The sequence below is a fragment of the Chlorocebus sabaeus genome, chromosome 10, assembly GCF_047675955.1.
Source record: "Chlorocebus sabaeus isolate Y175 chromosome 10, mChlSab1.0.hap1, whole genome shotgun sequence".
NCBI classification, from domain to species: domain Eukaryota; kingdom Metazoa; phylum Chordata; class Mammalia; order Primates; family Cercopithecidae; genus Chlorocebus; species Chlorocebus sabaeus.
In genome coordinates, this window is record NC_132913.1 from 39,848,194 (window position 1) to 39,873,767 (window position 25,574).

At 39.7% G+C, this 25,574-nt stretch overlaps 1 protein-coding gene across 1 annotated transcript in view; it reads left to right on the forward strand.

Moving 5' to 3' along the window:
* FMNL2 (formin like 2) overlaps positions 1-25,574 on the forward strand; it is a 314,952-nt gene that overhangs the window by 230,069 nt on the left and 59,309 nt on the right. Inside the window, 3 exon segments of the mRNA XM_007964975.3 lie at positions 12,705-12,813; positions 16,194-16,270; positions 18,244-18,337. Coding sequence (XP_007963166.1) covers positions 12,705-12,813; positions 16,194-16,270; positions 18,244-18,337 — 280 coding nt within the window.

Below are 25,574 nucleotides of genomic sequence, written 5' to 3' on the forward strand. Positions count from 1 at the left end.
AATTTCCTGTTCACCTTGGTACTAGAATGGAAATTTTCACCACTAGTTTAATTATTTGTAAGGGATTTAATTTGCAAAGTACATTTTAATTTAGTTTTCTATCATTGGACACTTAGAAAGTATCATATATTGCCAAGCTACCACCTTAATAAGGATTCGTTTTTCTGGTTAATAATTCAGTATGCTTACTTTTTAAAGTATTTTTTCCAGTAGAGCAGAAGAATCGGGAAAATTTGGGAAACTTCCCAGGTTCAAAGAAGGATGTAACCCTGGATGCTGGAGGTCAAGGGACATCCAAGGCCAGCCTGTTCTGCTTCACAGTTTTGGTTCAAGGTGGATCTTGCTGGAATTAATTTCACATTGGAAAGTCAGACCAAAAGCATGGAGATAGGGAATTGTATCTGGAAAAAAGCGGGAATTATACATGTGCTGTTTCTGGTTGGCGGGTGTGCTTGAAGATGACCAGCTAAGAAACCAATACCACATTCTTCTCTTTTGTGTTTTAATATTTCAAGCTCAAGAACAGAACATTGAAATTTCCTTTGATTCTGCTGTGTGGTTTCTAGTAGCTCAAGAAAGCCGACAAGGCAGTAACTTTCATGCCACTTAAGGACTTGACGCTTAGATTTTTGTTTTGTTTTTTGAACAATGTATATCAATAGTTTTCTAGCTCTTGTGGTTTGTAGATTTATGTCTGGATTCTAATTCTGTATTTGGTCATTGGATATAGCATCTGTGACATAAAAACAACAATCAGAAGTACAGGCATATGGTACATGTTGCTTTTCATGTACCCAAAGATTGTTTACATTTTTTTCTCTTCCTCTTTCTCTCCCCTTTCTCTCTCTTCTGCACACACTGCCTTCACTTTTGACTTTCTTTTTATCATCCTCCCTTTTCTTTCTACCACCTCATTTCTGATTTTCTTCTCCTCTTCTACTTTGTCCTTTCTCGTCCTGCTGTCTCCTCCTCCTCTGGTTTCATTAATCTCTCATGCCACCACCAGATTGGTTTCTCTGCCTGAGTATTTTCAGTTCCATTGCCATTACAGCTGCTTCTCCCCTCTTGCCTCTGGAGCAGCTTCAATTTACACACTGATGATGAGGCTTCAAACCGGAAAATCTCGTAAGTCACGGGTGAAAACGACATCCAAGCGAGCTCACAGGGCATGGTGGCAGGGCGTTCCGACAGCTCTCCATGATATAATATGATAACCTTGTGGCTTTGTGCCGACATGCCATACTAGAATAAAGCCTGCTGCCTTTTAAACTTTGATACACTCTGTTATCATATTATGATTCCTCATTTTTAGAATTTGAACCTTTACAGTATCTTGCATTTTAATAGCACAGGTTGGTTTTTTTTTTTTTTGAAAAAGAAAAAATATATAAATTCATGTTCTATGAAGATGATTTATTCTGGTAGCTTTGTTTAATTAGTATATGTCTTCTGTACCCAAATGCAGATTTTAGTTCCTTCTTTTTAATCTCCCGATAATAAGACAGATATAGTAATCTTATCTGATACCACTTGGCAAAAGGGTTGGTTAATCTTGGAAGAAAAAATGAGATTTCAGGAAATTTAAAACATGTTGTAAATGGGCATGATTAAAGAAAAAATGAAAAACACTGTGTTCAGCTGGGCACAGTGGTTCACACCTGTAATCCCAGCACTTTGGGAGGCCAAGGTGGGAGGATCACTTGAGGTCAGAAGTTCGAGACCAGCCTGGCCAACATGGTGAAACTCTGTCTCTACTAAAAATACAAACAACAACAACAAAAACTAGCTGGGTGGGGTGGTGCACACCAGTAATCCCAGCTACTTGAGAGGCTGAGGCATGAGAATCACTTGAACCTGGGAGGCAGAGGTTGAGTAAGCTGAGATCATGCCACTGCACTCCAGCCTGGGCGACAGAGCAAGACTCAATCTCAAGAAAAAAAAGAAAAACACTGCGTTCTAAAATACAAGTTTTTTGTTTTGTTTTGTTTTGTTTTGTTTTTTAACCAAATTCTAATGTTGACATACCTTTTCCTCCTTGTAGTCATACTTTACTTTTTAATTATTCAAAATTGATTGTTAAACATTTTATGTCGTAACATACCCCCTGAGTCATAACAGCTATTGGATTCTGTATTGCCATGTATTTGTCAGGCTAGAGGGAAACTATTGTTATTGATGCAGTGGATACCTGGTTTATATTGTCTCCTAAAATTAGAATGTGGTGTGCCTTCAGTTAAGACAGGTTTCTGTCAGCGTGGCTACAGAGCTTACTAAATTTAACAATGCTGTATAGGGACATATGTGCACATCAGATCTGTGAGGACAAAGGCTGTGTTATTTCAGATGCAAGAGAAAATACTTTCTGATTTTTAAGAAGGTCCAAATTAATGCTATTAACTCGAGTAAGAAATGACATAGTAAGTTAATGAGTTTTTAAAGAAAGAGGTGTAGTGCTAACTCAGGGTTTGGAGGAAGCGACAAATTTAAACTGGACTTTAGGCAATGTCCAGAGTTGGTCCTCAGGGTAAGGAAAGGTTGTTCCAGGTGGAGGGGAAGTGAAAGAACATGAGTTGAGCACAGCCCTATATAAAGATAAGGAGTGCTAGGGAAAGAGGGAAGAACCTGTCCTTTCAGGAACAGGTGCTTTATGACGGAGGTGGAGAGCTGTCCAGTGGAGAGAAAGAGTCATGAGACAGAAACCAAGATTCGCCGTTGCTATTGATCCTTGTAACCAAGGATGATAATTTCAAAACAATTATATAATCCTGCTCATTTCTTCCTTAAAAATTTTTTGTCTTCTTTTACTTTCCTGAATATGCCCATAGTTTACGTATTCCCGTTGCAATGTTTTATTTTCAAATATCTTTTCTTTAAAAACAACACCAAGATCCACATTGCCTTTAATACACTAACTACCATTAGTATTTCTTCTACACTCCTCCAGAGCAAGAGTTTGTTTTTCTTAAGAGCAAGAATTGTTTTTCTTATGATGATGATGATGACGATGATTTTTTGAGACAGGATCTTGTTCTGTTGCCCAGACTGAAGTGTAGTGGCACAATCATAGCTCACTACAGCCTCAACCTCCTGGGCTCAAGAAATCTTCCCCCTTCAGCAACCCAAGTAGCTGGGCCTACAGGTGTGTGCCACCATGCCTGGCTAATTTTTAATTTTTTCTGTGGAGATATGGTCTCACTATGTTGCCCAGGCCTCTCTCAAACTCCTGGTCTCAAACAGTCCTCCTGCTCAGCTTCTTAAAGTGCTGGGATTACAGGTGTGAGCCACCATGCCTAGGCAAGATAATTACTTTAATGGAATGGCATTTCGTGAATAGTCCTTATCTGAATATTTGCCACTAGTGTACTTAGTGGATTTACGTGAAGAGATGAAGAATTCAAATGTAGGTCCTTGTTTATGTATTTTTAACACTGCAGTCCCATTCCTGGCAATGGTTTTCATAGAAGTAATTCTTACAAGTATTTTTCAGTAGTACAGAGGTATAGATAGCATTGATGTAATTTTTATTGGTGAGAAAGGCTTTCCTTAAATGTCCCCTGTGTGGCAGCCACTGTACTAAGGGCCTCAGGGGATTTGCTGATCACAATTTACTGCCTCTGTGAGATTGCTGCTGTTACTACCACTATGAGGAAACTGGGGCCTGAAGTAGTAGTTAAACAACTTGCCTTGGGTCGAACAGTAAGTGAAGGAGGCAGGATTTGAATTGAAGTGGCTCATCAAGGATTGGAGGAAACACTGAAGAGGCCTCAGCAAATTCTTGTAGCTGTGGTCCAGTGCCTTCACGGGCAAGATTGATTATGGACTTAGTATGTAAAGGGTGCCTTGCCAAGGGTTAAGGAGAAAGAAAGATATATTAAATAATATATTTGTATATGATTTGTGGCTGACAAGGGACTTAAGTATACATATGTTTGTGTGTACACATGCTTGTGTACATGAGTATATATGTGAAATGTCGTGTGAGTGTAACCCATTCTAACAATACAGAAATGTGGAGGTGAGAGTAAACAGCAGAACCTAGGGAGTGATTTATGAGACTTGGTGTGGATGTGAAACAACACCGAGTAAGACCTGGAGGAGTGGCTGGGAAAAGGGAGAAGTCAGGAGAGTGGTCTGAGCAAGGTTCAGTGGTAAGAATGCGTGCTTCCTTTAGGAGACAATGAAGAGATGAGCCTGGCTGCAAGTCGTTAGAGCCAGTTTATGTACTATTTTGAAGGTTAGTCTGTGAAATCATCACTGCAGCTCATTGGCAGTGATTTTGTAGGTTTTGGAAAAGGGGATAATATGGGAAGAACATAGAAATATGTTCATTTAAAGGTCACAGGAGTGAGATGGTTTCCTTGGACACATTTTACATGGGGCTATGTCCTGATTAATTAGCCCCCCAGTAGCAAATGCCTTTGACAAATATAATATAATGAAAACTCAGAAAAATCAAGCTAATAGTGACTCTCCATTCGCATGATGGGTCGCCAGCCTCCCCTTTCATTTGCTCTGTTCAAAAAGTATGCACTGAAACCTTTGATTAGAAGCTCTGATCTAGCTCTTATCTGGTCCTCTAATGGGACATATAGACAGCATTTCAATGCCTGATTTAAAAGTTCATGAGGGGCCGGGCATAGTGGCTCACGCCTGTAATCCCAGCACTTTGGGAGACCGAGGCAGGCGGATCACAAGGTCGGGAGATTGAGACCATCCTAGCTAACACAGTGAAATCCTGTCCTTACTAAAAATACAAAAAATTAGCCGGGCGTGGTGGCGGGCGCCTGTAGTCCTAGCAACTCGGGAGGCTGAGGCAGGAGAATGGCGTGAACCCAGGGGGCGGAGCTTGCAGTGAGCTGAGATTGCTCCACTGCACTCCAGCCTAGGCGACAGAGTGAGACTCCGTCTCAAAAAAAAAAAAAAAAAGTTCACGAGGATTTTTGTTTACTTTTTTTTTTCTTTCTTTCCCTCTGTCTCTTCTTGATCCCTCTTCCTCTCCTTTGAATTATCTGAATTCGACTGTTTCAGCTCTATTTCTTTTGGCTGTAGAGACAGTCAGAAAAATGCCTGGCTCCTTTTTTTAGCATCGTATATTTTATGAGTTTAATTGATAGAAAAAATATGCCCAAGTGATGTCATGTCTGAAGGGTAAGAAAGAGGAAACCTAAAACCCCAACTCTTGGTTAAAGTTCTATTAGCCCAGACCTTGGAACCATAAAAGACTGGTACAATTCTGCCAAATTCTGTAACATACCTCATTGGTGTTGCATTTCAGTAGGTTGAACCCTTACATCAGCTTCCAAGGGAGTTCTATACTATTCTTTATTTATAGGTAGATATTAGTTTGAGATCTGAATAGTGTGACAGACTGCATTTTGCTTACAAAAATGCTTTTTGTAGCAGAGAAAATACACCTTTTCTTTTACTTGTTCCCATTAGGGCTTAGATATTATGAATCTTACAAATGTTGGCGTGGAAGCTCCATAGAAGGGTTGTGGAAAACCTTCTTGCTAGACTCCCAGAAAGCCTGATTAGTTCAATTCAGGAAACATTCTTTCAGGGTTCTGCGGTATTACGCAGTCTGGGTATTGAAGCTCAGGGAGAAAGACAGACATATACACAACTCACATACTAGAATAAGTCTAAATGTCTAGAAACATGTGTATATTGTTGAGACAATAGATGAGTGATCACAGTTACTTCAGGACATTACTGGGTGAGCAACGGCTTCCATTTTGGTGGGATTTTTTTTTTTTTTTTTTGAGACAGAGTCTCACTGTGTCACCCAGGCTGGGATGTAGTGGCGTGATCTCGGCTCACTGCAACCTCTGCCTCCCAGATTCAAGCAGTTCTCTTGCCTCACCCTCCCAAGTAGCTAGGATTACAAGCGCTCACTACCACAGCCAGCTAATTTTTGTATTTTTAGTAGAGTGGGGTTTCACCATGTTGGCCAGGGTGGTCTTGAACTCTTGGCCTCCCAAAGTGCTGGGATTACAGGCAAGAACCACCGCACCTGGCCCATTTTGGTGTTTTCTAAGTGCTTGATACTTTACTTGTATTAGACTGTTCTCACACTGCTATAAGGACATACCCGAGACCAGGTAATTTATAAAGGAAAGAGGCTTAATTGACTCACGCCTCAGCATGGCTCTGAAGGCCTCAGGAAACTTACAATCCTAGTGGAAGGGGAAGCAAACATGTCCTTCACATGGCGACAACAAGAAGTACTGAGCAAAGGGAGAAATGCCTCTTATGAAACCATCAGATCTCATGAGAACTCAGTATCATGAGAACAGCATGGAGGTAACCACCCCCAGGATTCAATTACCTCCTACTGGGTCCCTCCCATGACACATGGGGTTTATGGGAACTACGATTCAGAGTGTGATTTGGGTACAGACACAGCCAAACCATATTGTTACAGATATAAATCTCTGAGTAAATCCAGTGTTTGATTTCTTCTAGCTTTTTAGCTTATGAGTGGAGGTCTTTCTCCTCCACTCCAAGAATTTTCATAGACACACCACTTAGTACTTATGTTTACCACCCATTGTTATTATTTTTAAGAATGTACTACTTTATTACTACTTTATATTTTTAAACATGAAGGACTAACTCAAAATTTTGTAGCTCTCCCCCACTCCTTTTTTTTTTTTTTTGACTGTTTTGTGATGAGTAATGGTTTAAGGTCAGCAAAACATGACTTTAATGAGAACACTAACTAGCTTTATATATAATTCAGCCTATGAACAGTTATCTGGCAAGAGAAATTCCTAATCTGTGGTTCAGCAGATCCATGAGAGCTGCTTCTCCGGGTTTTCTTTGCTGGCCTTGCTTTCTTTTTGCCCTCCTGTCAAAAATTCAGGTTTCGCTTGGTGGTTGGAGCTCACTAACAAAAATAGCTTCTTTCCCTGTAGCGCCTGCTGCTGGTGCTGTGCAGGTTGAGATGTTTCATTTGTGCTCCTTGATAGATTCATTGTTGAGCATTAAGTAGGTGGCTGGGTGCAGTTGTCACCTTAGTACTAAATAGGAAATGTTTTGTGTAGGTTTCTTAAAAAACATTTGCTTAGCTGGGTGTGGTGGCGCCGCCTGTGGTCTTAGCTTCTTGGGGGGCTGAGGCAGGAGGATCACTTGAACATGGGAGGTCCAGGCTGCAATGTGCCAAGATCATGCCACTGCACTTCAGCCTAGGTGACAAAGTGAGACCCTGTCTCAAAAAAAAAAAAGGAAATTAAAAAAAAAAAGATACTTGCGCCTGGGTGTGGTGGCTCACATCTGTAATCCCAGCAATTTGGGAGGCCAAGCCAGGCAGCTCACTTGGGGCCAGGAGTTCGCGACCAGCCTGGCCAACATGGTGAAACCCCATCTCTACTAAAACTACAAAAAAATTAGCTGGGCGTGGTGCACATGCCTGTAATCCTAGCTACTTGGAAGGCTGAGGCAGGAGAATTGGTTGAACCCAGGAGACAGAGGTTGCAGTGAGCCAAGATCGCATCATTGCGCTCCAGCTTGGGCAACAGAGTGAGACTCTGTCTCAAAAAAAAAAAATTTGTAAAATTGCTTAGTTTTTTAATGTCTACCACTCATACTAGCATTGACTTACAACTTTTTCTTTTATTAATATTTTATGTACGTATAACTATTGGTACCTGCTGAGATATGCATAACACTAATACAAGGGTTTGGAGTGATTTGTTTGGTTATGATCTTAAGTCAGTTTTGTAATCTATAATCTGCTTCTTTCTGCATTCACAGAGCTTTGTGAATTCTAACTGGCAACTCTTCCAAGACAGAATCTCATCTTTGAATGCTAGGGTAACATTTAGAGTTTCAGTTCTGTGGAAAATTAGCAGGCAGCTCTGTAAGTTGATGTAGGAGAGGGCCTGGGAAATTTGGTGCTGTTAGTTTCCCTACAAAGTCAGCCCTAGATATCCCTTCCCCATTGTATTTTTCTACAAATGGCAGGAGCTCCAAAAATTAGACTCAGCTATTTTCTGCCTCTGGGAAGACCTTCTTTTGTGTACAGGCATCCAGGGCCCCAAAGGCTCTGCTTGCCAGCCTGGGAGAAGAAAGGCTATCAGGATGGCATTTAGATAATCAGCCTCAGTGGTCCAGGAAGTGGGTCACAACTTCTCCATATTTCATTTCCTGTTTTTCTCTTTGGAATCTGAGGGAGTCCTCTCCAATCCTCACATCTCAGGGAACCTCCCCCAAGTCACCAGAGGGACCTGATTGTTCCGGCACCTTCTTAGACCGGTTCCCATCAACTTGAAAGTTACGCTTCAGAATGAATAGGTTGGACAGGATATGGTCTCTAAATGTCTGTTATGGAAGGGGCTGGTGAAATGGTTGAATTAAGGCCCTCTGAAAATGTTCTCATCCATAAAAGTGATAAGAAAACTGGCAAAATTACTGGAATAAACTTTTTCAGAACTCTAGAAATTAAAGTCTTGCAGTAACCCGGGGAGCATCTGTTCAAGAAAAGGGACTGATTCTCAGAGCAGGAAGGTTTGTGGCATTTTAACTTGTTCTTATTCCCATCCCTCCCACTCCAGTTCCACAGTAGCCTTGAAAACCAGTAGCTGCAATCACGGTGAAAACCAGCAGCCTGGCAGCCTCTGGCAGGGGCAGGATGGAGTTGGAGTATCTTCAAAGCACCTCTCCCTCCTCCTCTTCTTCCTTCTCCTCTCCTGCCTCTCCTGCCTCTCCCTCCTCTGAGATTTGAGAACTACTGGTGGAGAGGAGGGCCCAGGGGAGTACATTGCTGCTGAAACTGATGTCAAATTTCGGTTTAGGGAACATGCACCATTAGCTGTTGACAGAGTCTGGGATCATGCAAGATGTATTACATGGGACAGGACTAAATAAAGCTTTTGTGCCCCAATTATCCATGGGAGTCCATGGAGAAACTGATGCTGCCTCTCACTGGAGCTTTTGAAGAGTACACAGTGAATTGGAGGGACACTCTCCAATTTGGCTCCGCTCAAATTATGTGAAGTTTCATAATAGCTTCAGGAAGAAAATATTATAGTAACCGGTTTCACTTTATGTACTTCTGTGACAGAACACATGCCAAGGGTGTTAGTTTACCACGGAGGTACTTATGCCTCCTACTGAGTCACTGGCTTAATCCCTGCAAAGCTCAGGCTTTTGTAGAAAGTTTATTCAAATAGGTAAACTAGGGTGATCAGTGTTTGGAAAACGAAGAAAGTTTAGCCTAGAGGGCTGTGGCAAAGGACCGGATGCAGGCTGCCTTATCCTCTCTTTCAAAGATAGTATATTGAATTGATTTATTTGTGTTAAGATGATTATGCAACAGCATCATGTACATACATTATTATATAGTTATAACTAGTTTCATTTGAGCAGTTTGAATGTTAATTGGTAACGGAATACTTCTGTGATTTTTTTTTTTTAACCTTACTTAAGTGAATCAGTGTGACTCATATATTTAGTAGAGTTTTGGGGCACTAATCAGTTAGCCTCATCTTTTTTCCTGTGGAAACTGTTCATCACTGAATTCAGCCTTACTGACATCTAGGTGGACATTTGCAACACCAGATAGTAAGATTTTCAAAACTGAGTTTTTCTAATGATATTTAGTTCTTCAGTCCTGTGTATTGTGGGGGGATTTGGCTTCATCACAGAAATCTGAAAATTTGCTTTATCGGGTAGATCAGGACCAGCTCTCCATCTAAAAAGGCCTTCTAGGAGACATCCTCCAGGGTGATTGAGGAAGAACGTGATGATCCCCTTATCTAGTTAGCCCTCTCTCTTAAGGCAGACCTAAACCTAGACCATCTCAGTAATGTTTAGCATAAACAATAGGTACTTACTAAAGACAACTTTGGGGCTTAAAAAAGAGATTTGGTTTGATTTCCTGTGGCTGGTGGCGAGAACCAGAGGCCATTTCCTCTAGATTGCTTACCTTGTCTAGGTGTTCTTGTTGTGGTAAAGTGGCCAATAACTTGTAAGTCCTAATTCTGTTGCTGTTTTAGGGTCAGTAAAGCCATCTCAGGGAAGTGGTTATTAGATAGTGTGAGCTTCTGCCGGACGCAGTGGCTCATGCTTGTAATCTCAGCACTTGGGGAAGCCAGGAATTCGATACCCACCTGGGCAACAGAGCAAGACCCTGTCTCTACAAATTTTTTTTTTTTTTTTTTAAATTAGCTGGGCATTGTCTCTTGAGCCCGGGAATTTGAGGCTGCAGGGAGCTGTGATCATGCTACTGCACTTCAGTCTGGGTGACAAAGTGAGACCCTTGTCTCCAAAAAATACATGGTATCAACATCATGCATTGGAGCTGAATTCAAAACCTGTTTTTTTTTTTGTTTTTTTTTTTTTTAAGTAGTCATTTACTCCCATGGTAATTAAAGCAAAGAAACCAAATATCCAGTTACAAAAATCGTCAGATTCCATAAAATGTGTGTGATGAAGAATTGATTAATGTACATGCTAACCCAGCATAGTCCCTAAAATCTAGTCTTGTATGTTTAAGATCATCCTAAGTTGAGTCCTTTGAAAGTATATTTTCAGAGGAAAAGAATTATGACATTTCTCAGGGTGCATTTATTTAATGAGAGGAAGTCCTTTTTAAAATGTTTCAAAAATATAGAGCAAAATTTCCTATTAAGTTAAAAAACATCCTCACTTTCCTAATAAGTGTGATATATAGAATAAAGATTTAAAAAGAGAAACTTGGCTACCAAGGTATTGGCCACCGTATTCTATAAGAGATGCCTATATGCTGCTGTTTTTGACAAACTAAGACTTAATTCTCCGTGGTGAAATAATTATTCGGGGTGAGAAATGACACCTGTCTAGGACTGAAGCAGGAAACACTGCCAGGATGACAGGATGTGAACATTTGATCAGGAACTAGCCAGCACAGACAGCTGTAGGCGGTAGCTTTTCGCATGGTCACCCAGCAGATTGTTGATGAGTCAGGTTGATGATGAGCAACTGGTAGAAAGTGACTGTCCTAAATCGCAGTGAGGAGACTTGTGGTTTTGCCTGGTCTCATCTCATCTCTTATTTGCCATGTAGATGCAATGTCTCTGGGCTTCCGTTTTCTTAACTGTATCAGGAAAGGATTGGAGTAAATGATACCATAGCTCTTCAGCTGTCAGTGCTATGATTCTGTTGTTGCTGTTATTGGCTGTGATGGTGGTTTTTAAATTTATAATGTTATTATTTTAGACATACAAGTTCAGATACTACCTTTTATTACTACTCTGTTTTTATATAAACAAACAATTGGAGAAAATAATTTTTAAACCACTACCATACATTTTAGAAAAAAGTTTAGCTCTATTGTTTTTGAGCATAGAATATAACTAATAAACAATTTTTTCATTGTTTCTATTGACATTTATATATTGTGTATTTTCTAAAGTCCTTAAATGTTAATAAGTATGTATGTGATATGTCATATTAAATATATTTTAAATGTTGATCCAGAAAAATATATTTGAGATTAGCTATCTACTGCAACAAATAGAAGCCCTTTGTGTTAATGTTTGGGAAGTAGAATATTATTCTAATTAATTTTGTTGCTTTCTACACTCCAGAAAATAATGACAGGGACATTTTGGCTTCTTAGAAAGAGACTTGCAATATAGATCAAGAACTGGATCAATAAATAAAAAGAAAGAATGTGCTACATTATACCTCTTAAGAAACACAAATAAGGCTGGGCGTGGTGGCTCGCGCCTGTAACCCCAGCACTTAGGGAGGCCGAGGTGGGTGGATCACGAGATCAAGAGATCGAGAGCATCGTGGCCAGCATGGTGAAACCCCGTCTCTACTAAAAATACAAAAATTAGTGGGGCGTGATGGCATGCGTCTGTAGTCCCAGCTACAGGGACTACAGAGGCTGAGGCAGGAGAATCGCTTGAACCCGGGAGGTGGAGGTTGCAGTGAGCTGAGATTGTGCCACTGCACTCCAGCCTGGTGACAGAGCGAGACTCTGTCTCCAAAAAAAAAAAAAAAGAAAAGAAACAAACAAATGTGTAAGGTTGGTCTACTTGCTGGAATAATGAAAATGTATTAATATTTCAAAGCGATGCAGAAATATGGCACTGTAGCGAATAACCTCTCCCATTTTCCGTAGAAACTGGTTTTCGTTAGTCAGTGTACCTTCTCGATCATTGCTGCATATGAATATTAAATTATATTGTTTATTTGTAACAATTAAATTATATTAATTGTTAAGTTACAAAAGGCAGTTGATTCCATTGAAATTACTCTTTCTTTTTAAAACTTAATCTTACATTACTTTGTTTTACACTAAAAATGAAAACTCTTTCTAATAAACAGTCATGTACTTAACAAGTGATTCCATTAAAGAAATATAAGACTGAGGTTAAAATAAGAACGATAGAGGAAGGGGAAGAACTTCAGATGTAGATTAAGAAGATGATATATGCTGGGGTCACAGTGGCTGTGTAGTTATTTTTTAAAGTTGTCTCTGAGACCTCCAAAAAGTGTGTTAACAAGCATATCAAAGATGGGCTTATGGCAAAGTGACACATTATAAAGCTGTATTTTAGAGGTTGAAATCAATCTTACCGTTGTCATTTGGTGGTGGTTTTAACCTACAATCCTTGTTTTGGTACTGGTAAAGAGTAGTGTCTGTTAAGTGCATGTGCCTATGCTAAGAAAGTAACCTATTGTTTTATAGAAGTTTCTCTTTTTGTTTGTAGATATAATACCTTGCCAAGCAGAAGAACTCTGAAAAATTCAAGATTAGTGAGTAAGAAAGATGATGTACATGTCTGTATCATGTGTTTACGTGCCATCATGAATTATCAGGTATGTTGGAGCTTCTGGTTCTTTAAAAAAAAAAAAACCTGAATTAATCAGATTCAGAAATCACTGCTGGGTGCAATGTACACTACTTGAGTGATGGGTAAAATAAAAGCCCAGACTTCATCATCATGCAGTTTATCTGTGTTACTAGAAGCTACTTGTACCCCTAAAGCTGTTGAAATTTTTTTTAAAAAGAAGAAAAACCAAACAACAAACAAAAACAGACTCAGATTTTGTTCTCGTTGGTTTCTGTGTATTATTTCTATATGAAGTAAATGCCAGGATTTAATGAGATTCTATTTAAAAAGAAAGGCCTGGTTCATCCTAATGCTCAAGATTTAATTTATTGCCCTCATATTTTAATATATATATATAATTTGCGATGTATTTAAAGGAAAGGTGTTTTCCTCCTGTAGTGATAAACTTACTAGATTGCTTGGTGAATATTTGTGACCATTAAAGATTGAATAAGTTGCTGTTGGGGGTAATAATGAAACAGCTCTAGAACACCAGGAGTGGATAGACACAGTGGTTCTCAAAGGTTTATATGGCGAACAGGCGAGAGGTTACAATTATTGGCAGTTGGACTCAGTGGTTCCTAATCTTTAGAAGAAGCACCTGGAAGATTGTTGAAACTACAGATTCTTCCTTTGGGTAATTGTGATGCAGGTTGACCCCACTAAGGTGCTGCGTTGAATTTAAGAAGGGAAACATGCATTTATTCTTTCAGTACTTTTATTAGCTTTGCCAGACAGCCCCTGTTCCACATAGGCGCTGAGAATATAGAACTGAATAAATTTGTAGCCCAAGGAACTTACTTTCCAGGGAGGGGAGACAGATGACCAACAAATAAATTGATAAAATGTGTATGTTCCAGATAATAATGATGAAATGAAAGCTAATGCTTACATGGTACACTTTTCAGGTCTAGTGCTTTTAAACCTCTTAAGTCATGTAAATAGCCCTGTGAGATCAATAATATTTTTCTCCACATTTTACTGATGAAGCTGGGACACAGAGAAGTTTAGTAATTTGCCTAAAGTCACATAGCTAGTAAGTAGTGGGGTCAGGATTTGGACCCAGGAAGGCTTTGAACCCAGAGAACCATTACTAAGTACTGTAGAAAACATAGGAAATAGGAACTGCTGAAAATGTGTGTGAGTTTTAAATAGGCCAGCCAGGGAAGGGTCACTGAGAGGGTAACATCTAGTAAAACTTGAATGAGGGAGCAAAGGGAGGGATATTAGGGAAAGAAGATTCTAGGCAGAGAGAAGGGCAAGTGCAGAGACACAGAGGCAGGAATGTCTGGTTTACCCAAGTCACAGAAAGGAGGCTTGGCAGGATCAGAATGAGTAAGAGGGAGAACAATAGAAGATGAAGTCAGGTGTCATCTGTTTGATTATGTAGAACTTTAGAGGCCGCTGAGAGGACATTGACTTCACTATGAGAGGAAAGCTGTTGAATGGTTCTAAGGACATAATCTGACACTTGCATTTAACATGAGACCACTCTGGCTTCTGTGTTTAGGTTTGACCTTGGCCAGGCAAAGGCAAGAGGGAGTAGACCATTTAGGAGGCCCTTAGCAGTCATTTAGGTGAGCTTTGATGGTCATAGGGACTAGGATCATAGAAGTGGAGATGATGAGAGCTGATCTGATTCTGGTTTTATTTTGATGCTAAAGGCAATAGCATTAGGTATGAGGGAGAAGGCGAGGAGTAGAGGCTGGCACCAGGGCTTTTGTCTTGGGCACCTGTGAGATAGAGTTGCCATCTAAAAGATGGGAAGACTGCAGGATAGACGGATTTGAGGGAGATCATTAGGAATTCTGTTTTGGGGATTTTAACTTTGAGATGCCCCTTAGACATTCAAATAGTGATCTTAGGTGGGTGGTTGGATATGCCAGTCTGGATTTCAAGGCAGTGGTCTGGGCTGGAGATAGTAATTAACATATAAATGGCATAGGAAGCCAGGAGGGTGAATGAGATCAGTAGGGGTAGACTGAGAAGTAAAGAAGTCCAAAATATGAACTCTAGGACTCTGTTTAAATGTCAGAGAGATGAAGAAAAGCTGGCTAGAGAGCCTGAAAATTAGCCAAGGAGTTAGGAGCCAAGTGAAGGACGTGTTTCAAGGAGAAGGGAGTATTCAGCTCTATTAGATGCTGCTAAGTCAAGTAAAATGTGGAGTGAGGATTGGCCATTGGCTTCAGCAAAGTGCAGGTCTTTGGTGATCTTGGCAGATAGTTCATTGGGATGGTGGGGATGAAATGCTTGATTGGAATGGTTTCAAGAATGAGCAGGAAGTGAGGATTTATACCGAGTGTCTGGAGGAGTTTTGCTGTAAAGGATAGCAGAGAAATGAGAGACAGTGGCTGAACACAGGTTGTGGTATCAAGAGAGGTTTTTATTGTTGCTTAAGAGAATTTACATCATGTTTTTATGCTAATGGCAATGAGTCCATAGAGAGGGAAAAATAAGGGGGAATGGAGGAATTTCTGGAACATACCATGTTCGTGAGCAGATGAGAGGGAATGGGATGGAGGGAAGGACTCATGGGAAGGGTTGGCCTTAGTTTGGAGCACAGAAGAGTTCCTCTTTAATAGGAGGTGAGGAGGTAAGCCACAGATCTGTGTGGGTAGATTGATGTGGTATAGGAGCTTCTAGATGTTTTTTCTGATTGCTTGTATTTTCTTAGTATAAGAGGAAATAAGGTCATGAGCTAAGAGTAAGTTTTGAGGAGAAAGAATATAGTTGACCCTTGAACTTTGTGGGGTCTGAAGGGCACTGATCCCTGGTGTAGTCAAAACTCTGTATATAACTGGAGGCCTCACTGATAGCATAAATAGTCTGTTAACATACATTTTGTATGTTATATGTATTGTATACTGTGGAGTCACCCTGGAAGCTTAAAAAACTCAGGTGCCAGCTCCCTGTAATTGAAATTCAGAGTAAATGTTTTGTTTAGTCTTCCAGGTGAGTTTAAGGAGCAGCCAAGATTAAGAATCACTGGACTAGAGCCTTTTCATCATTTTAATAAAGAGAAACATGTAGATCATTCATAAAGAATGGGAAGATGATCTTTTGATAATAGCATCATTGCCGAATTTTTTTTTTTTTTTTTTTTTTTTTGAGGCGGGGAGAGAAATGGGTCTGGTTGTCCTGGCTCAAGCTGGGACTGGAGGCACAAATCATTGCAGCTGGCATTCTTGAAATTTTTAATAAAGAAATATGCTTTGACCGTGATGTACTAGAGACATAAGTGCATTTATGATTGTGTAAGTTTCATTAAGTAGATACTTTGGGTTTTTGGTTTTAAATCAATACTGACAGTTCCCTAACTTGTCTCCCAATGCTTTGTGTTTCTTTTTTTTTCCATGTTAATTTTAGTATGGTTTCAACATGGTCATGTCTCATCCACACGCTGTCAATGAGATTGCACTAAGCTTGAACAACAAGAATCCCAGGTAAGCTTCTTTTGTAGTATGCAAGTATAAATCTATCTAGGGAAAACAGAGCTGGTCAACACTTAACCAAGTTTGACTTTGGAAACTTTCAAGTGTTAATCTCTGAAATAAGATTGGCTATAAACTCTTTGGCTGTGTAGAATTTTTCCTTTGAGCCAAGTTACATTCTTACATGGGCCAGAGTTGAGCAACTGGTGACAATTCTAGCCCTCCACCGTTCTCCTCAAACTTTTGTTCTTTTGAGGCCTGATTCCCAGCATCCTTGCTGCTAAGTTTGGAGAGGATCAGGTTGCCAGGACTTGGGGACCAGGAGAGTCTTGATAAAGATTTACCTACATCAGTTACTGCTGAAAGCTAGCTAAAACCGCCATCCTTTGTCTACACTTCGCTTGGTAACTTTACATATGTAGCTTTAATTACTGAACAAAAATAGAAAAATAATTGTAGTGGCCAGCCACAGTGGCTCATACCTGTAGTCTCATCACTTTGGGAGGTTGAGGCAGGCGGATCACCTGAGGTCAGGAGGTTGAGAACAGCCTGGCTAACGTGGTGAAACCCCATCTCTACTAAAAATACAAAAAATTAGCCGGGCATGGTGGCACATGCCTGTAATCTCAGCTACTCAGGAGGCTGAGGCAGGAGAATGGCTTGAACCCGGGAGGTGGAGGTTGCAGTTAGCCGAGATCACGCCACTGCACTCCAGCCTGGGCAACAGGGCAAGACTGTCTCAAAATAAATAAATAAATAAATAAAATTGTACATGCAGATATGAATTTTGTTCATATTCACCACCTGTAAAGGCTAGCAGCAGATAAAATTCACATCACACATTAGCCCTAAAACCCAGTCTTCATCAGTTTTAGTTATTTTAATGTGCTTTCCATTCTGGTGAAGTATTCTGTACTTCAAATGTGCAATTCCCTTTCATCCGATACCTCTCTGTAGACAGAATATCTGAAAACTGTTAATCCAAAAATCTGATTATAATTTAGCCATTTCTCATTTGGAAAATGCAATGCAAACTATAAAGTCCTCTTTACTGAATATTATTCTTTCAAACTTCCCCTGATTAAACCTTTTATGACTTTGCGATTCTTTCCTTCATTTACTAGAATCCTAAGTAGCCATGCTTCTGTGTCTCTGCCTTCTACTACAGGGAAGACATTATTTTTTAAAAGACAATTGACATTGTGGAATATCAGAACAGTCTTTGTTTAGAGATTGGTGATAGTTGTTATTCCAGAAAAAAAAGTGAAATACTTAAGTGGTCTTATGATTGAAGAAACAATGCTGTTTCTTTCTTGACATTGAATTTGAAAACGTAGAGTGTATCTCTATGTTCTCCTTCCAAAAATATTTCAGATGGAGTTTTGTTTTCTTGAGTCAAAGAAAATATTCTTGTGTTAGTAAAGCTGTAATCCAGCTCCTTCCAGATCTCCTGCATAGGAAGAAGAAAGGACAGAAACTTTTGTTTTCGTGGGAGATTTATGGATCCATTCCTGAATGAGCAGATTTGAAATGTAGAACATGAATTTCAGTTGATTTTGAACTTTTTTTTTTTGCAACTGTTCTACCACTGTCTCTAAAATCAGAGAAAATACTTAATCAATAGTTTGTTTTTCAGCATATTCCGATTTCCTTTGTTTTTAGTGTACCAGTAAACATTTTTCACCTATATTGTACTGAGTCACCTGATGATAGGTCTAAGAGATTATTCTTCTCAGAACTAGTTTTCATTAGTGAGTAATTTGTAGTTTTGGTAAATGTGCCTTCCAAATTTGCTATCTTAGACAAATCACATATTTAGAAGTCAATAAGGTTTAAAAATGTACTTTGATTAAACTGTACCTTAGTAAAGTTTTTTAAAAATGTAAGGGCAAATGTTTTATTCTCACGTATCTTGGAAGGAAGGAACAGCTGACTCATCATGCCATTTTCACTGATTTGTGTTTTTCTTCTTCTTGTTTTGGCAGAACAAAAGCCCTTGTCTTAGAACTGTTGGCAGCCGTTTGTCTTGTCAGAGGCGGGCATGAAATCATTTTATCAGCATTTGATAACTTTAAAGAGGTAGGCTACACTGCAGTTTTCACAAGAATACTCACACATCTTACATTTGGACATCTTTGAACAGAATTATTTACCTTTTCATTTATTGTAGGACCTAAGGAATGTAATAGTTAATTTCTAAGATGTCACTGAGAGGAGTGTAATGAACTTGGTCTAAATTTGTATTTTATTTCCAGGATAAGTTAAAAATAATTGCAGTACTCTTTAAAAAAATTTTTTTTTATTGGTTTTAGAGAACATGGAATAATCCAGTTTGAAAACCAGTTTTGTTACGTGTATGTGGTTTTCATTAGGGTTGATATTGACACTTGATCATCTACCATATGCAAATTTTATGAATTCTTTCATCATAGTTACTTTCCTAAAGTCATATTTTTGCTGGATGCTATGAAAAACCTGGCAAATACTGGCACTGATTTTGGGGGTGTGTAAACTTAAGCGGTCTTGTCACAGATAAACAATAATGCAACAGATGAGCATGGTTGAAAACGGAGACTGACCACAAAAAAGGAGGGATTACATATAGATAATATGACACCGAGGATCCTGCCCCAATGTATCAAAACATCACCACCTAGATAGTAGCTGCTTTCCCTTAGGGGTAGTGGGCAGTGTTGTAGGACCAAGAATAGTGCCTGTTTGTTCCCCTGGTATATGCCTGACATCAGAGGCTACTTTGAGGTGAGAAATTACAAAGTAGTCTTTAGAGAACACTTGGAACCCCAGGTTACAATAGGACCCTTCGCCAAGTTGTGCATTATTCTAGCAGTCCCGTTTGATTCCAAATGCTTTTGGATTAAGACCCAAGCTGGATTGAAATCCAGGTCACAGAGGGACTGTTTTCTCTCCTCTTTCCTGAAAGGTTCTGGACTAGAAACCCTGATAGTATTGATTGAGAACCTACTATATGCTGGGGCTGTACCAGCTACATGCATGGCATCATTTGGTTCTATAAGAACATCTTTGAGACAAGTATTAATATCTTGATTTTAGAGAAATTCATGGTTTACCTATGGTCACATAGCTAGATAAGTGATCGAGCCAGGAACAGGACTTGGTGCCCCTGAACCTGAACTTCCTTGAAATGTGATGAAGTTGTGGCCTTATTGTGTGTGAATCTCTCCAAGGAAATAAGGGAAATACTGAATGAGACAGGACTTCGGAGCTATTTTCCCTGCCTCCTACCTCCTTAATTGGACTCACTACCCAGCTGCCAAATGTTCTAGACACTGGCCTGTGATCCTCTGCATAGGCTGGGAAGGTTCAAAGATGTGAACAGGGCAGACGCTCCTCTTGCTCCTTTATTTGCATTGCCTCCCTACCCCTAGTCCATTCTTTAAGATTTTGATATTATCCATTTTGTAAATGCCAACTGTGGAGAGAACCAAATATTATCTTTTTTTTTCTTTCTTTCTATTGAGCCCCAGAGATAGTGAAGAAATATCCAGATTCTAAGAGAATGAAGAAGAAGAATAGTGAATCTTTAAATTCATAATCTGGCTTCCAAGACAAATAGACTTTAGAGACAAGAATGTATGAATGCTTGTCTGTGAATGTTTTTATATATCATGTATAAATATATAAATTTTACATTTATATATAAGGAAGTATGTTTGGGTGGATGGATTTCATATGAAAGAGAAACAGTATGTGCTGCTCACATAACGCCCAAATCTTTATCATTAGGTCATATTTGAAAATATTGCATGCTGAGTACTTTTCACACTGGAAACATTTACTATATAGTTATCAGTGGCCCTTGTTATAATGACTCATATTATAACAAGAATCTGATTATACTGCAGGTCAAATTATATCCTAAAGATATATTTGTATAGAACAAGAATAAAAGCCAGGAATTCATGAGATGAATGATAATATTTTTTTCTCCTAGGTATGTTAGAGTACCTTTCTTATGCATAGTAGGCCCACAGATACTTGCAGAATTGAGTTTTAACTCTTTGGTGTCAGACTTACATATGGTTTAGCTCTTTAGGGTGTAGTATGTTCTTAATTGAAGAAGAATGTAGTCCTAAGTCTAATAGCTGGATAATAGTAATGAGAACCAAATTACTTTTAACGTTGAATTTTTTAGAGCTTTAACCAAAACTAGCCTCATTTCTGTAATTAATTAGGCATGATGGTAGGTCTTCAGGTACTGTTTCTCCTTGGCATAGGCATTTGCATCTGAGAGAAGGTGACAGCAGTGGGCTAGGGGAGGTCCTCAAATGCTGGTGGGACCCCAACCCCTGCTGGTGTCTAGGCGCTTGACATCCTCACAAGAATGAATTCAAGTTATGAGTTAGAAAACAGTGAAAGTGCAGAGATTTATTGCAAAGCAAAAAGTACACACTTAAGAAAGGGGAGTGTGGGCATACTTGAGAGAGTCACACAAGGTGGTTTGGGACTGCTGACTTTATGGATTTCTTTAACCAAGGGATGGCATATTCACGGAGATTCCTGGAAGAAGGGGGAGATTTCTTGGAACTATGGTGCTACCCATTTTTACCGCAAATAAGGGTGTTCCTGGAACTGTCATGGCGCTGGTGGGTGTATGATTGAATATGTGAATGAGCACAGAATAAGGTCCTAGGAGAAACCTAGATCAAATCCAGCACCATGTTGGACCCAGTTTGTCTTCGCCAGCTTCGCCCACACCCTGTTTTTCAGGGTCTTATCAGCCCCTAGCTTCTGCAGCTATTTCAGCAGTTTCCTCTTGCTTAGTCATGTGAAACTGTTGCCTAGAATTTTTTATTCTGCTGCAACCATCCTGCATTATTCTTGTCTCCAAACCATATAGACAGACCAAGCAAATGGATTATTATCCTAATAGCCATGGGAATGAAGACAAGGTGGCAATATGCCCCCGACAAACTTAGTTGTTATAGATAGGTCAGAAGAGCCTCAACCTATTTATCCAATCCCGAGGTGCAAAAGGTGTTATTCTGTGTTGATCTTGTTTTCTAAAACCTGCAATGCCACTCACAGCTGAAAGTCTCTTAAATCCTTTCCTCTTTTTCTCCCATCTTTGTGTGAGTGAATTTTTTTTAAAAAAACACATCACAGTAAAGTGAATTCTTTAACCTCTTTAGCCAAAATGTCATTGGAATCTTCCGGTTCTATAATAATATTCATTATTATATTCTGCCGTGCCTGTGCACATAGGGTTTTGATCAGTGAATAATTCCTTTTGAGCTACCCATGGCAGAGAGAGTACCATACCGGGATACCAGGGAGGGGAGAACCAAAGAAGAGTCTTTGCCTTCAAAAAGATTGTTTTTAAGGCTTTTTATCTTTTTTTAGTAAGTTGGGATCCCATTCATCTCCCGAAGAAGGATGAAAGGATTATCTTTGTTTTTATTGGCAGGAATGAGGGGTGGAATAGGGGAGTTCAACATCTATTTTTTGCAAATAAAGTAATATGCTTTAGAGTAGCCAGACCCTTTGGGCTTTGATCACTGTTAGAGCATAGCCAAGCGTACTAACACAATATGGCACCAGATGCTAGAAAGAAATTTAAAAGGCCATGTATCTTAAGTAGTTTATGTAGCAGGATTTTTCCCCCAACAAATCCGTTCTGTCTAATTTGACCACCGCTAATTAATTAGTTCAGATGTAAATTAAAGAAAGTTATTATTTAGCTGTTGAAAGATTTTTATGTGTGATTACATCATTTTCTCATGTTTTGATGAACATTTAGACTCCAATCTAATATTTTTTTCCCTAAAAAATCTTGCTACAAATCTTGTAATAGCTGAAGTGCATGTTTTAGGAAGACAGGGAGCACCTTTAGTTTAATGGTATGTGATGGTGGCAAGAATGTTAACCCAAAGCTTTGCTTATGGTGGCGGTGGGATTGGGGTCTAAGCCTGATGACACTGAGCAAACACATACATTGCCTCAATGTATATGATGATAAATGAGTCTTAATTATATGAATACAGATAGTAAGCTTATACTGTGCATGGTTTGTGACATGCCTGAAAATATGAGTATATTGAGTAGATGAAGACTAAATCATTCATAGTCAACAGTTGTGCTCCTTGAATTCTTTTTTCTTTAAAAAACAAATTTTTCAGGGGATTAACACATCTGGTTTTGTGTTGAAACATCTCTTAATGAAAATTTATGGTCTTGAAATAAGGACTAGGGTGAGAACAAGGAGTCATCTGTTTTTTCTTACTGGCTAATTTATTAATAGCCACATGGAAGGACATATGACCATCTTCCCTAAATTGATTCTTTCTTAGTTGTATGGCAGTGTATATTTTTGAGCCCCAAGACTACCAAACAGAAAAAAATACATTTGGAAGTAAAGGGCACCCTTTGGATATTTATATTAGTTCAGGGTCTTCTTTGCAAGAAGCAGAAACTGACGCTAACACATAGAGGAAAGGGTTGTTCGAAAAGATGTTGAGAAAAGCACAGACTTGACAAGGAGCCTGGAGAACCAGGCTTGGAAAATGGGCAGGCATTCCTAAAATGTGGCTACACTCTGTTCTGCCTTTGAAGCTGCGCCACCAGAAATACCATTTGGGGTTCTGGTCATGCTTTTTTCTTCTCTTCCAAATGACATGGACCATAGCTAGCAATCTGCTGGTTCACAAAACTATGTCTACTGGTTAAGGACCTCAACCAGTCCCCACTTCAGATTTCTAAACACCGCACTTCATCTCATTTCCAAGGGGAACCTTGAAGTCTTCAACCTAGCTCTTGCTCTCAACTTTTTCTTAGTCTTTCTACTTTTTCTATTCTTTGATATATTTGAGAAAATGGCTTGCTTTTAAAAAGTGTCTCCAAAGGTTTGGCAAAAAAATGCTTCCTTTTGAAGTCAAAGAGGAAAAGTACTGAGGTCCTGTAGACTCTACAGTGGAACAGCCACTATGACATGAGTAATAAAATCCTCTGAGGGCTTTGAGGCACCAGCTCTCCCAGGCTGCTGGGAGGTGCACCTGGAATTCATCAGGATTTCAGATCGATTATAATTATGTTCTCATCTGTTTCCATAATGACAGCATCTGGCTTTAGCAAGAAAGCCTGAGTTTGGTTATTAAAGGTTCAGCCCCCTCCTACTTTTGACCTTCCAGTACAGAAAGATGGAGCCTTGTTGAATGAGTCACTCAAGGCCACCAGCACTCTTGTGCACAGCACTCTTGGCAGTAGTTGTTCTTTTTTCCGCCTGTTGCTAGAAGGCTTCCTAAGAAAGCTGATGTGTGGTTTAGCTACTGGGCATCTGAAGGCACTTGTGCTACACATTATTAAGTTGATTTAAGAAAGCCTGTCAAGTTTTATTTATAGTGGACCAAACTGGGCAGGAAGGAGAGTGAAGATTTTGATGTGCTTCCAGCATCCCTCTGAGTTTAATCCCATCTAATCTAACCTCTCAAGCATTTGAGGGTATAGGACTGTAAATCTAGCATGAGACCATGCTATCCATCCAGATAACTTCCTAAGTAGTAAAGTAAGGGTACTTACATTTTTCAGTCTCTCATTGAACTATAAGCAATGTATTCTTTCAACTATGGGAGCCACAGCCCTAGAACATGTATATATTTCGCAGTATCAGGCCAGAATTAGATTGATCTAATTCACCAAGATACTTCTTGTCTGGTCCTCCTTCTTAGCATTAGGAAGTAAAGTCTTAGTCTTATGTGGTGTTAATGCTGCTGAGTAATTTTTTTTTTGTCTGTTCATCAACTGTTGCAATTATTTGCTGTGGATACGAAAGTACTCCACACTTCATTTCATTAGGCTCCTGGCTTCTGTGGGTCAGGAATGCAAGCTGGCATGGCAGGGATTGTCTCTTCTTTGTTGTGTCTGAGGCCTCATCAGGGAAGATCTGATTGACTGGGGATGCCAGTCCCTCTGGAGGCTCTTTCACCCACATATCTAGTTTTTGAGCTATAATACCTCTCAAGGGCTGGGCCCAGCTGGGACTATCAGCCAGAGAACCTCCATGTAGAACTCCACGTGGCTTGGGTTTTTCACAGCATAGCATCTGGCTTCTGAGACAGAGTGCCCCAGGAAGGAGCATCTGAAGAACCACCATTCAAAGAACCAGAGGCTGCTGTGTGTCTTCTGAACTGGTCTTAGAAACCGTACAGTGTCACTTCTGCCATGTTATCTTGGTTCCGAGTGAGGCCCTGAGCCCAACTCGGATGCAAGGGGAAGGCAGTAGCTTCTCTTCTTGATGATTGGAGCATCAGCTTACTGTGCAGAACATGTGGGCTGGGAGAGAGGGCAGTGGGCTCATACCGTCATAGTCTGTATACCTCAGTAAGTCTCATCCCTCAGTAATTGTATGAGATTTACCAAAATGTTTATTGTTATTCCTCTTTCCTTTTCTCCCTCTTCTTTACTTAATCTAATACTTGGTTTTTCCTTTTGACTGAAAACTTGATAAACTTTTTGATTGGAAATAAAAAAGATAGTTATTAATTCTTTCATGTGAATCCACTATGGGCAAATGATATTGTGAGAGCCTTCCCTAGAGAAAGGAGCCATTTTCATAGGATGTCCAAGTCTATTTTCTGGTAATGAACTAGTTATTTCTTTACCATTAGTGTCTTTAACATCTGGTTAAGGGAGTGAAGGCTGGTATCTTCCTGATCGTTAAGGGACGAGTCATAATAACTTACTGAAAAAAATGTGAGTGCCCTCTATGTGTCAGAAACATTGATAAATAGTGGAATATGAAAATGAATCAGACATGTGCCCTACCTTTAAAAGAGAGCCTCCCAGGCTAGTTGAGGAAGCAGATAAATACTTCGACAGTTGTAATACCAGGCTTTATAGAGGTAATTGCAGGATGCTCTGCAAAGAAGAGGAATCGCTGGCCAAGACAAAGTAGGGCTGGAGGCAGATGGGGAAGGAGCTCTCAGGGAGGCTCCTCCTAGGAGAGGCTGCCTGAGCAGAGTTTAGGGTGAACAAGGCTAACTAGGTATATTCCTTTCCCTTTGCTGCTGTAACAAACGACTACAAACTTAGTGGCTTGAAACAACACCAGTTTATTATTCTACAGTTCTGTAGACCAGAAGAATAAAATGAGTCTATAGGGTGGTAACCTCTGACAGCTCCTGGAGAGATTTCATTTCCTTGACCTTGTCAGCTTCTAGAGGCCACTTAGATTCTTTGGCTTCCAGCCCCTTCCTCCAGCTTTGAAGCCAATAGCATAACGTCTTGTCTCTGTGTCTCTACTTCTATTGACACATTGCCTTTTCTCTCTGACTTCTCTGGC